The 12,738-nt window shown below is 54.2% G+C and overlaps 1 protein-coding gene across 3 annotated transcripts in view; it reads left to right on the forward strand.

Annotated features, from left to right (window-relative positions):
- Positions 1–12,738, forward strand: part of B4GALNT3 (beta-1,4-N-acetyl-galactosaminyltransferase 3) — a 96,521-nt gene that overhangs the window by 79,866 nt on the left and 3,917 nt on the right. The window contains exons 6-18 of one of the 3 annotated variants that reach the window (XM_035721961.1): positions 329–429; positions 935–1,002; positions 2,622–2,721; positions 2,848–2,914; positions 4,578–4,721; positions 5,927–6,036; positions 7,008–7,108; positions 7,364–7,425; positions 8,103–8,892; positions 10,180–10,499; positions 11,174–11,327; positions 11,578–11,650; positions 12,049–12,202. In XM_035721961.1, coding sequence (XP_035577854.1) covers positions 329–429; positions 935–1,002; positions 2,622–2,721; positions 2,848–2,914; positions 4,578–4,721; positions 5,927–6,036; positions 7,008–7,108; positions 7,364–7,425; positions 8,103–8,892; positions 10,180–10,499; positions 11,174–11,327; positions 11,578–11,650; positions 12,049–12,202 — 2,244 coding nt within the window. Of the gene's footprint in view, positions 1–328; positions 430–934; positions 1,003–2,621; positions 2,722–2,847; positions 2,915–4,577; positions 4,722–5,926; positions 6,037–7,007; positions 7,109–7,363; positions 7,426–8,102; positions 8,893–10,179; positions 10,500–11,173; positions 11,328–11,577; positions 11,652–12,048; positions 12,203–12,738 lie in introns of those variants that run through there. The other 2 variants (XM_035721962.1, XR_003520194.2) reach the window with 2 other exon arrangements.

A 12,738-nucleotide genomic window follows, 5' to 3' on the forward strand; every position in this document is an offset into this window, starting at 1 on the left:
AAGTCCACGCTAGGCTGCCTGGACCCTGTTAGTCCATCACTGGGGAGAGAGGGGAAATTTAGTCATGGTGAGGTCTCATCCAGTGGCCCCCCAGCTGCCACTTCACGCCCTGATTTGCAGAGTCTGGCACTAGCTTATCTCTCCCTGGGAGTCTTCTCTGTCTTCATGGTGTCTCCTAGGATGTGGAACCCCCACTTTACAGAGAGGGAAGCCACGGCACCAAGCCCCCTGAAGAGAATGTAATCGCTAAGACATAAAACAGGCCTTCAGCCCTTTATGCTAATGCCCTTCTTGCTCTCATCTGCAAACTCTCTCCCCCACTGCCCAGGGAAGATCCAGTTTGCCATTGCTGCAGATGACAACGCTGAGTTCTGGCTCAGCCGGGACGACCAGGTGTCAGGCCTTCAGCTGCTGGCCAGTGTGGGCAAGGTAGGGTCAACCCAGCTCCAGAACTCTTCCCCCTGGGCCCAGGAGCCAGGTCATGGAAGAGGCACCTGCCTGCATCAGGAAACCCTCATTACCATTAGTCTCTCTGGCATGACAGCCAGGGAAGAAGGCGTGAGAGAGGAGCATCCTCCCTCTCACCCCTGCCCCGTTTTACAAGGGGATAGACAGAGTGTAGACTGGGGAAGAATGAGGAGTTAGCCTGAGGCCACAGAAGGACCTCAGGAAGGTTCATCTCTGGGCCAGGACTGGGCCACGTCCCCTTTTTGGGTTCCAGCGTCCTTAGCATGGTGCCAAGGATGAACGCCGTGGAGCCTGATTGCTCGGGCCCCTTGTAGGATGGGCGGAGGTGCTTCTTGCCTGGGTTACCTTCTTTTCTGCCACATGTCTCCTCCCCATTCCTTCCTTGTCTTCTTCACTCCCCACCTCCCTTCCTTCATATTGTTCATCTTCCTCCTTCCTTCTCTTCTCACTCTCCCCACACCTTTAGACTGGAAAAGAGTGGACCGCCCCTGGAGAGTTTGGGAAATTTCGGAGCCAAATTTCCAAGCCAGTGAGGTGAGTAGGGAGTCTCATGACATTCCTGTGAGCGACAGAAAAAACCCAACCTACCTCAAGTGCTGAGGTCAAACCAGGCAGGGGAGCCCAGTTGTACCTTCCCTTTTCTCCAGCCTTCCTTATCCAGAGATGCAGCATGCCTGGGCATTCGTGCATTCTGATAAATGAAGTCTTTGACTTAGAGACTATTTGGCCTATCCTTCCTCATTTTACAGATGGGGAAACTGAGGCTCAGAGAGGGGTGTGACTGGGAGAAGGTCACACAGCTATTTAGTGACACTCAGGACTGGAAAACAAAATAGATCTTTCTTCTCCCAGTCCTTGCCCTTCCCATTTGCTCCATCCCTGGAGATGTCCACAGTGGTACAGCCTGGACACTGCCCGTGCTGCGGAAAGTTCCTCATCGCTGTGATCCCTTGGGAGACTGGAGGGAGACCAGGCCTTTCCCAGCCTGTAGTGGCTGGAATTGCTTTTAACATGCTGGAAGGGGAACTTAGCCCAACCTCAGAGTGCCACCTGGTGGCCTGCACACATAAGCAAGAACATGCATTGGCTTAATGGTGATAATAGTGATGTTGGTAACAATAAGACGGTCTAGCTTGCGAACAGCGCTTGCTGTTTGCCAGTCTCTGTGGTGAGCACTTTACACGTAACTCAGCATGGCAGCTAACATCATGGACCCAGAAGCCAGACTGCCCGGGTCCAAATCCCAGCTCCACCACTTACTACCTCAGTGATTTTTGGGCGAATTACCCAAGATTTCGGTGCCTCAAGGTTCTCATCTATAACCAAGAATTAAGTGAGTTGGTATGTATAAAACCATTAGAACAACGTCTGGCACATACTAACAACTCTGTAAGGGTTACTATTACAGATGGCCAGATTTACCATAGCTCAACTTACGATGTTTCAACTTTACGATGGTGCAGAAGTGATATGCATTCAAGGGAAACTGTACTTCAAATTTTGAATTTGGATCTCTTTCCAGGCTAGCAGTTAAGGGGTACAATAGTCTCTTGTGATGCTGGGCAGTGGCCGTGAGCCTCAGTTCTCAGTCAGCTACATGACACAGGGTCAACAACCGATACAGCCATTCTGTACGCATACCACCATGCTGTTTTTCACTTTCATTTAGTAACTTACATGGGATATTCAGCACTTTGTTTTAACTAGGCTTTGTGTCAGGTGATCTTGCCCAACTGTAGGCTAATGCAAGTATTCTGAGCACGTTCAAGGTGGGCCAGGCTAAGCTATGGTGTTCGGGAGGTTCAGTGTATTAAATGCATTTCGACTTCCAATATTTTCAACTTAAGAGGAGTCTGTCAGAACGTAAGCCCACAAGTTGAGGAAGATCTGTATTTCCTTTGATTGTCCTGATTCTCCTGTGAAGTGTGGACTGTTAGTACCGCCATCTTACAGAAGAGAAAACTAAGGTCACACTGTGAGTAAGAGGTAGCGTGGGAACTCCAGGCCAGCATTAAAAGCAAAGCTCCTGGGATTCTGGGAGCAGAGAAAAAAAAAAAAAAAGACAAGGGGAGCCTGCAGATGGCGGAAGCAAGGTGGGATGGCGGAAGAGTGGGTCACGGGTGGCCACAGGGCCCGAGAAGATAGCCTTCTAGGTCTCTGCTCTCTCCTGCCAGCCTGGCGGCCTCCCAGAGGTACTACTTCGAGGTGCTGCACAAACAGAACAACGAGGGCACGGATCATGTGGAAGTCGCGGTGAGAGCCCCACCTTGCCTGCCCCCCCAGCTCAGCTCGGAGCCGCACCTCACCCCTTGTCCCTTGAACTCTTTTCTAAATCCAGCTCCCTCCAAGCCTCCGCATCCACCCTCTCTCCTCTTCCAGTGGCGACGGAATGACCCTGGAGCCAAGTTCACCATTATTGACTCCCCTTCCCTGTCCCTCTTCACAAGTGAGTAGGCTCTGCCCCTCCCCTGGAGACAGAGGTGAGCTGGGGCCAACGTGTGGGGCTCAGTCCGCTGAGGGGATTTGGTAAAGGGAGGGCTGGAGGCTAAAGCTCAAGGTGCTTGGAACGTGGGTGGAAAGGGGGTCCAGAACAAGGAACAGAACTTAAAGGGACCCTAAGGTCAGAGATCCTTAACTCTCAAGGGTCAGTGACCCCTTTGAGAACCTGCCGGAAGCTTGCTGAGATCTTGCCCCAGAAGAACGCCCTTGTCCATCCACACACAATATGTTGTGTACAATTTCAGGAGCACCCAGAGACCACGAGGCTCACTCCAGATGAAACACCTCTGAGTGAGATCAGTTTCCTATTTCACAGTCGAGGGTCCCATGGTTCTTTGCAAAGCCATGACCAGAGCTGAAGAAACTTTCTCACCTGCTTTAGATTTGCAGTAAACGAACTCTTCAGTCGTACTATGTATTGCTCATGATTTCCTAGGCATCCGCAGGCCCCACTGAGAAATCACCGGCGGGCAAGTGGGGCCACGTGCGCCCGCGTGTAGGAAGAGTAGGCAGGGCCAGAGGGAGGAAGGGAAAGCTGAGTGCTGGGAGGAGACTGGGAAGGCAGTGGAAAGTGTGAGAGAGACGAGGAGGGCGGGGTGGGGCAGGCCGGGGAGGCAGCGTGGCAGTAGCAGCACAGGTAAGGGGCGGTTGATGGTGAGCGAAGCTAGAGACCACAAGGTCAAGGCAGAAGGGGCAGGTCGTGAGCTGCTAAGTTGGTGCAAGAGGAAGAAGGGAGAGCTGGAGCCCATAGATGCAATGTGAAACGAGAGGAAAGAGGCCCATAATAAACTTCAGGGAAGAAACTAGTAAGATGAGCCAGAGGTAACCAGCCCCAAGTATAGAAGGAGAGCTCCACCTGGGGCTGAAGACAGATGAATCCAGACAGCAGGGAGCAACCAGGGCAGTTAGAAAAGGGGAGGGGGAGGCCTGGCCCACTTGGAGGGGAGAATACTAGCCTGGGGGTGATGGAGGGGGCAAGGTGGCGCCCTGCCGTGGTCCACCTTGCTGGCTTGTCTGTCTGAGACGCAGCATAACCTGGAGGCTGAGACTACACTGACCAGGTTCAGATTCAGCTTTGCCACTGACCAGTTGTGTGATCTTCGGCAAATGACTTAGATTCTCGTTGCCAAAGCTCCTAGTCTGTAAAGTAGGAATAGTCACTAAACACCTAAGGTATACAGTGCTTATGGAGATGAAGTGGTTTGATATTTATAAGATGCTTAGAACAGTGCCTGGCTGGTTATTTAGTAAATGCTCTGTACATGTTTGTGAGATAAATGAAGCAGACTTAAATGACAGATTTCCAGCAGAGAGCAGTAACACATTTGAGGAAGTAGTGTCTTTTTCCAATTTACACAAAGTTGTGGTGTGTGGTAGCCATGAGGCTGGTAGAGTGGGTCCAAAGGAGATCAGTAGCTGAGCCCACAACTTGTGAGAGGGCAGAGCTAGAGGGGAGTGGGGTCATGCACACCCCATATACTGTCCCTGGGGGGGAGGGTACAAAAGCCTGGGCTCTGGCTCTGCCTGGCCTCTCAGAGGGGCAGGGGGCCTGGGTTCTGGGTTTGCTCTAGGACCCACAGCTGCTTCTGTTCTTTCCTCCCTGGGCCCAGATGAGACAGTCCTAAGGATGGATGACGTGGGCCATATCCCTCAGACAGCAGCCAGCCATGCAGGCTCCCGAGACTCTCTTCCCAGAGAGGAGCTGCCCCTTGCAGACATGCTGCGGCCCGACCCTCGAGACACCCTCTATCGAGGTAAAGCCTTGGCTGCTCACATCTCATCCAGTCTGGGGACCATACACTGCCATGGGTGTTAGTAGAGGAGACTCCGCGGACTTGTCACTTCTACCACAGTACTCCAAAGTCAGAGAATCTCGCTTTTCCCTTAGGAGTGTAAAATATAATATGCGTACAGAAAAGTACAAAAATATTTATGTGCAGTTTTACAGTTCTACAAATCATTACACAGCAAACATTGGGTAACCACCTCCCAGGACAGGGAGTAGAACTAGAGCCCAGAAATCCTGTACGTGTCCCTCCACAATCACATATATCATAGTTTTCTACTGGATCCCAACTCTTCTTTTTTTTTTTTTTTTAAAGATTTTTACTTAGTTGCGAGAGAGAGAGAGGGCGCGTGCGAGAGAGAGCACAACGGGGTGAAGGGCAGAGGGAGAAACAGACTCCCCGCTAAGCAGGGAGCCGATGCGGGGCTTGATCCTGGACTCTGGGATCATGACCTGAGCTAAAGACAGATGCCCAACCGACTGAGCCACCCAGGCGCCCCTTGATCCCAGCTCTTATTCCAGTGAGAGAAATATGTTCCCACCAAAGTGTTGGAGTCTTTTTTTTTTTTTTAAGATTTATTTATTTATTTATTCATGGGTTGGGGGGGAGCAGAGGGAGAAGCAGGCTCCCAAGGAGTAGGGAGCCCAATGCGGGACTCGATCCCAGGACCCTGGGATCATGACCTGAGCCGAAGGCAGATGCTTAACCATCTGAGGCACCCAGGCGCCCTAGGTGTTGGAGTCTTAAATTCTTGGGAGCATTTACATTTTAAAAGATGAGAGAGCCCCAATCCCCACAACAACTGGATGGAAATTCAGTTATTGGCCCTGAGCTAGGATGAGATTCGGTGGCCTCCTGGATGTTTCTAAACCTTTACTGAGGCTAGCCCTCTACAGCAGTCCCCATGCCATGAACCGGGGACTGCGGCCGAATCCTTGGCCTCCAAGGCTCCTTGAATGCACCCACCCCAGAAGAGTGGTGCCAGCCTTAGTTTGGCAACCTCAGCTCATGCACTTGGACTGCCCGTGGCTGCTATGAGTGAATACAAAAAGGTGCCTGCTCAGAGGAGAGGCCTTCGGCCCTCCCGCTCAGCCGAGAGCCTTTGTGCCTCGAAGCCAGCCCGTTCCAGGCTCCCGTCCCCACCCTCATCCCTCTTCCTTTACTGTCCTCAGTGCCTCTGATCCCCAAGACTCATCTCCGCCACGTCCTGCCCGATTGTCCCTATAAACCCAGCTACCTGGTGGATGGGCTCCCCCTGCAGCGCTACCAGGGACTCCGCTTTGTAAGTCTGGGGGCTGGGCAGTGGGGGCTTGCAGCCTGTGGCTGAGATAGAGGGGTGCCGGGCCTGACTCTTCCTCCTCCCCATGCCACATAGCAGCAGACAGGACGGTCTCACAGGTCCATGGGCTGGGTGAACTTGCATTCCACGTTGCCCATGGCCCAGTGGACTGCCTTATAAACCTTGAGAAGAAATGCTCGGCTTTAGGAAGAACTCCAACTCCAGCTCTGCCACAGTGATGACGGTGATGGGAGGCGGACTGGCCTGAGGCTTCTTATACGCTCAGCTCCTTTAGCCACACACCCTGTCCTACCTGGGTTGTCCTACCGGGCGACCAGCCAGCAGTACTTCTTAAAAACTCATAGATGAGGCCCTGGGGAAAGTGAACTGTGGAGGGGAGGTTAGCTCTAGAGAACCTATAGCCCAGGTGGAAACTGCAGAGGCAGAAGGCACACTATATATCCAGATCTAGAAACGATTAGGAGAGTGCTCAAGGCAGGAAGAAGTGGCCAGGAGTCATCCTCTGGGTGGAGAATGGGTGGGGTCTAACTGGGAAATTGGTTGGTGGCATTGCCTGAAGCTGTAAGGAGGGCAGGAAGCAGTGGAGTGGGTAACAAAAGGGGGGTTGTCCCAGGGCCGTGGGAGGTTGCAGGTGAAGGTTTGGAAGTGGCAGGAGGAGGAGAGAATGGTGCTGGCTGCAGCTGGGGAGAAGCAGCTAGGATGCGAGGTGAGGAGCACACTGGGAAGCTTGAGTCCGGGGTTGCATTTGGTCTAGAGAGTCCAGGAGAGGAGCCCTGAAGAGTGGAATGGAATCCCGGTCTGCGGAACAAATGTTTTCAGCCGAAGCTCAAAGCAGCCCTTCTCCCATCACCGTGAGCCCTGTGTGGGCCCAGCCAGGCACAGGCTTCACCCTGGTCGGCTTTCTTACTGAGATCCCACCCTCTCATTACTGCTGCTGCTTTCTTTGCCTCCAGGTGCATCTGTCCTTCGTTTACCCAAATGACTATACCCGCCTGAGCCACATGGAGACACATAATAAATGCTTCTACCAGGAAAACTCGTACTACCAGGACCAGTGAGTGACACTGAATGGGGCAAGAGAATGGCCTTACAGAGGGGCTCCGCGGGACTAGAAGGGTGGCAAATGCCCTTCCAGCCCGAGGAGTCTTGGTCTTTCCCAGGCATGCCACATGCTCACAGACACACATACACACTCCTGCCCTCCAGACTGGGGCATGACTCCATACTGCTGCTGGCCCTTCCCCCAGAGCCTCACGTGCTAGCCTATGGGGGCCCTGGGTGCCAGTCTGCCTTTCCCGTCCTCCTGCAGGTTCAGCTTTCAGGAGTACATCAAGATTGACCAGCCTGAGAAGCAGGGGCCGGAGCATCCAGGTAACAGAGTAACAGCTGAGGCTGCCGGGCCAGGCTGGGAGGGATGAGCATGGTCTGTTTCTAGAGGAAGTTCAGACCAGGCCAGCCCTGCCCCTGAGGAGCTTAAAATCCGAACCACACAGCCCCCCCCGCCCCCACACCCAAAGGAGGAGACAGTGGTACTCCTTCCTTTTCCATCCCAGGCACATGTGGAAAGTGACACTGTTTTTAACAGTGTGCTGCAGTCAGCTGGAGGAGAGTTAGAGCCCCAGGGGAGATTGCTTGGACTGCTGGAGGGATCGCTCTCCCTGGCACGTTACTGGGGAAGTTCTTCTGAGAGAAGCACTGTCGTCCTGTGGCCTTTCTTCTAGAGGGATTAGGGCATGCCGGGGCCATTTGTTGGGCCCCGTGTGTGCCAGGCACCTGCTAGGCACTTTGGGTATTTTATATCACTCCATCTTCACGACAGCCCTAAGGAAGATGCATGATTATTCCCTTTATGCAAAAGAAGAAACTGGGGTTAGTTAGAGGTTGGTAACTTGCCCAAGGGCCCACAGTAAGCCAGTGGCAGAGCCCAGGTGCAATCCCCATCTGACACTCGTTGGGTGTCATTCATAGGATCAACCGCTGTCTTATCTATCTTGTTTGGGAAAGTTGGAAACTCTGATGTGAGGAATGGTGGTTGTTATTAACAACAGGTTTTGAGGAAAGCCTTCTAGAAGAATCCCAGTATGGAGAAGCAGCAGAGGAGACCCTTGCCTCCAATGTCCAGAATGCCAGGATGCCAGAGGGAAGACAAGTGCCTACCTTTCCCCCCGGGCAGGATGTCACTGACTACCACCTCCGGAGCCTGCGGAAGCTCCTCGCTCAGCCCCGGGAGGGTCTGCTGGCAGCGTTTTCCAAGCAGAACCCCACAGCTCCTTTCCCTGGGAGGACCAGCGATGTCCCAGTCCAGCAACCAGAGAAGAGGGAGCGAAGACCTAGCCCCGAGCCCAGCCAAGATCCACCTCACTCTGAGAAGTGGCCCCCGGGGCATCCGACGGGGCAAGTGCCTGCTGTCAAGGGGCCGAGGCTCAGTAGTGGCCGTCCCAGGAAGACACTAGGGCAGTCCCAGTGGCTGAATCAAGTTGAGACATACATCGCAGAGCAGAGAAGGGGAGACAGGATGGAGCCCGCAGCCCCCGGGAGGGGTTGGCATGGTGAGGAAGACATCGTGGTTGCTGCAGGCCAGGAAGGGCGGATGGAGGGAGAAGAGGGGGACGAAGACGAGGAAGAGGAAATGAGTGAGGTATTCGAGGACGTGCCCGCGTTTGACCCAGTGGTAAACTGGGACCAGACCTTCAGTGCTCGCAACCTTGACTTCCAAGCCCTGCGGACCGACTGGATCGATCTGAACTGTAACACGTCTGGCAACCTGCTGCTTCCAGAGCAGGAGGCTCTCGAGGTCACACGGGTCTTCCTGAAGAAGCTCAACCAGAGGAGCCGGGGGTAAGGTAAAGGGCTCTCCTGGGACCGGGGCTGGGGCACAGCACCCAGCTGGCCTGGGGGCAGGAACCTGGGGGCTGTTGCCCGTTCCCCTGCTGCAGGCTCCCTGGACGATCACACGCCTGGGACCCCCTGTTCCTGAGAATGAGCTCTACCTGTCAGGTCTTTGTCCACCCTTGGGCAAGGTTCTGACATCCCTTGGCACCTGGCCTGGGACGTGTGTTGAGCACCGGGAAGGCTTGGTAGATGGGGTCCCCTTTCTCAGGGAAGGAGCTAGTAGTAAAGGGATAGCACAGGCAAAACTGAGACTAAAAGAGATAAGACCCCAGCGTGGGCTGGAAGGGCGAGGGCAAAAAGCAGGGCCTGACTTCTTTGTTTTCGCATTCATTCATTTAACCAATCAACATTCTTATAATTGAGATACAATTCACATAACGTTCAATGTACCATTTTAGAGTGTATGGTTTTAGAGTGTACAATTTGGTGGTTTTAGGCATACTCATAATGTTGTGCAACCATCATCTGATTCCAGAACGTTTTCATCACTTTTAAAAGGACCCCCATACCTGTTAGTATTACTTCCATTTCTTCCTTCTCTAGGTCCCTAGCAACCACTGCTTGACTTTCTCCCACTATAGATTGACCTATAATAATCATTTCATGCAAATGGAGTTACGTTTCGTGTAAATGTAGTATGTGGCCTTTTGTCTCTGGCTTCTTTTACTTAGCAAAGCATTTTCAAGGCTTCGCCATGTTGTAGAATGTATTGAGTGCTTCATTCCTTTGTACTGCTGTATAATATTCCATGATACTGAGTTCTAACCAATCTAACCAATTTCTCTAATAACCCATCGTGTGTTATGGACTGTGAGGGAGTAGAATATTTTATTAATGAGGGTCAGTTTCTGAAGGAAACATGTTCACCTCATATACTTAGGATCTTAGAGCTATAACAGACTTTAGAGCAGGTCAGTAGGTACATTTTTAAAGATGGAGGCAGTGAACACTAGAGATTAAACATCTGGTGGAAGCATCTTCCTTCTTTCCTCCCTCCCTCCCTCCCTCCCTTCCAGCTCTGCACCCAACGTGGGGCACAACCCTGAGATCAAGAGTCACGTGCTCTACTGACTGAGCCAGCCAGGGGCCCCTGCTGTCAGCATCTTAGCCAATGGCAACACTAGGACAAAAATCAGGGTCTCCTGACCTCTGACCTCACAGGCTTCTACGTATCATGTTACCCCCCACAGTGGGGGAAGGAGTTACTCAAGCTGCCCACCCTTTCTGCCACAGGAAGTACCAGCTACAGCGCATTGTGAATGTGGAGAAGCGCCAGGACCAGCTACGTGGAGGTCGCTACCTCCTGGAGCTTGAGCTGCTGGAACAAGGCCAGCGCCCAGTGCGGCTCTCCGAGTATGTGTCTACACGAGGCTGGCAGGGCATCGATCCAGCTGGTGGGGAAGAGGTCGAGGCCCGGAACCTGCAGGGCCTGGTTTGGGGCTCACACAACCGTCGGAGACATGTCTTGAATGTCCGGGCCCCAGAGCCCAAACTGTGTTGGCCCCAGGGCTTCTCCTGGAATCACCGAGCCGTGGTCCACTTCGTTGTGCCTGGTGAGCCTCAAGCTGAGCCCGGCCATTATTAGCAGAGTGGGGATCCAGCAGCACCCAGGTCACTGCTCACTGATGTGATCTCACGAGAACCCGTGGGAGAGGCCACTCAACAGTCGAGGACCCGAGGTCACATGGCTGAGCGTTGCGGTTGGCAGAGATGCCAACTCGAAGGCCACGTGCTCCCTGTTGCGCCAGGTTTCAGGGTGGGGGGCCATCATCGTACCGGGGTTTGCAACTGCTCTGGGGAACGAGACATAGAGTGGCTTAGCTGGTTTCTGTAGTGGGAAGGAGGAGCATGGAGCAGATGTGTGTAACCATGGGCTGGGACAGGAGAGCAAGAGTGCTAGTAGGAGGGGCAGATAATGGGGTTTGAGTGTGAGAGCACAGTCCGGTCACTCCGAGAGAACTGAGGACGAGCCCCGGTCCCAGACCTTCCCATGAGGCACTGCCCGGAGGCTCTGTGGGTGCCAGGGTGCAGAGGCCCCTTTCACGGGTCAGCTGTCCCTCTGCCTTTGGCCGCACCCTCCCCCCCCCCCCCCCCCCCCCCCCCGCTGCATTGCTGGTGGGTCCGCAGCGGCAGAGGTCTGCTGGGGCCCCAACTCGTGTGGGAGCTGGTAGTGGGGCTGCCTTTTTCAGTGTTACCGCTTCTTTCTTCCCGTTGCCCACTGCGGTAGTAAAGAACCAGGCGCGCTGGGTGCAGCAGTTCATCAGGGACATGGAAAAGCTATTCCGGGCCACCGGCGACCCACACTTCAATATCATCATCACTGACTACAGCAGTGAGGACATGGACATCGAGATGGCCTTAAAGAGGTCCAAGCTGCGGAGGTGAGGAGGCTCCCCGGCCAGAGCGTGGCCAGAGCCACCCGCTTTCTAGAGTCCTGGGACTGCTGGGTGCTGGGCAGAGCCCGAAGTCCCACCTGGCTTTCCTGAGTCCCGCTGTCTGGCTTTCTCCAGACGACTCACCTGCACACATCCTAGGAGCACACATCACCTTCCTCCGGGCCCGCCGGCATCCTCCAGGACCACTGCCGCCGAGCCCTCATATTCTGCCCCCTCTCCTCTCCTCTCCCTGCAGCTACCAGTATGTGAAACTGAGTGGAAACTTCGAGCGCTCGGCTGGGCTTCAGGCTGGCATAGACCTGGTGAAGGTAATAGCCTGGGAGAGGCTTGGGAGCCACGGTTACAGACTGGTTAAGAGGTGGAGACATCTGGGATGTGTGAGGTGGCCGGCTCCTCAGGGAGGAAGGAATGAGGACATGGAGGTCCTCTCTGCTGCAGGATGGATGCCAGGGTGGGGCTGAGCAAATGACCATGGAGCATTTGTCCAGAGGCCTTGCCATCCATAAAGGGTGAAGGAGAGGGGTCAGAATTCATTCTCTGACTCTGACTACTGCGCTCTGGTGCCCAGTACTGTGGAAATCTGCCCAGCAGTTTGTTTTGTGGAAGTTTGTCCATCACGTGAGTGGGAAGGAGCCTGAGGATTGTCCTTGGGAGTGGCCTGACCCTGATCTGTGGGGTCTGCTGACCCTCCTTGATGTGTCCTCAGGACCCGCACAGCATCATCTTCCTCTGTGACCTCCACATCCACTTCCCAGCTGGAGTCATCGATAGCATCCGGAAGCACTGTGTGGAGGGCAAGATGGCCTTTGCCCCCGTGGTGATGAGGCTGCATTGCGGGGCCACCCCCCAGTGGCCTGAGGGTGAGCCCTGCCTTGGGCTAGGGCGGGTAGGAAAGCCCTCTCTGGCCTTGGTTCTTCACCCCAGAGCTGGAAGCAGCCGTGTCTACCGTGGCAGCCTCCCTCTTCCCCCTGCTCCTTCTGCCCACCCAGACAGCCCACCAGAGAGGTGCCCAAGGGCTGTGCTCACAGCCACGGCAGCAGCAACGGTGAACATTTCCTCCCCACCTTCTCTTCATTCAGTCATATTTACTGTGTGCCAGATTCTGTGCCCTGTGCAGATAGAAAAATGGAAAGACAGGCCCTCTGCCTCTGGAGAGGGAAGCAGACACAGAAAGCATGCTCAGCTGTGTCCCCAGTGGCTGCCGTTGTGAGATCCTGTTGTAGGGCCTGTAGTCCCCTCCTGGTAGGATCGCAGCTTCCATCAGACCCTGACCTGAGTGCGGGGGGGGGGGGGGCTTCCACCCAGAACAGGCAGGGACTTGTTCACATGAGACAGTTTTCAGCATCAGGCACCCCGTCCCCTGTCTTTCAGAGAAGGCTCTGGGAATGCAGCCTAG

Source organism: Zalophus californianus, chromosome 9 (assembly GCF_009762305.2).
Source record: "Zalophus californianus isolate mZalCal1 chromosome 9, mZalCal1.pri.v2, whole genome shotgun sequence".
NCBI lineage: Eukaryota > Metazoa > Chordata > Mammalia > Carnivora > Otariidae > Zalophus > Zalophus californianus.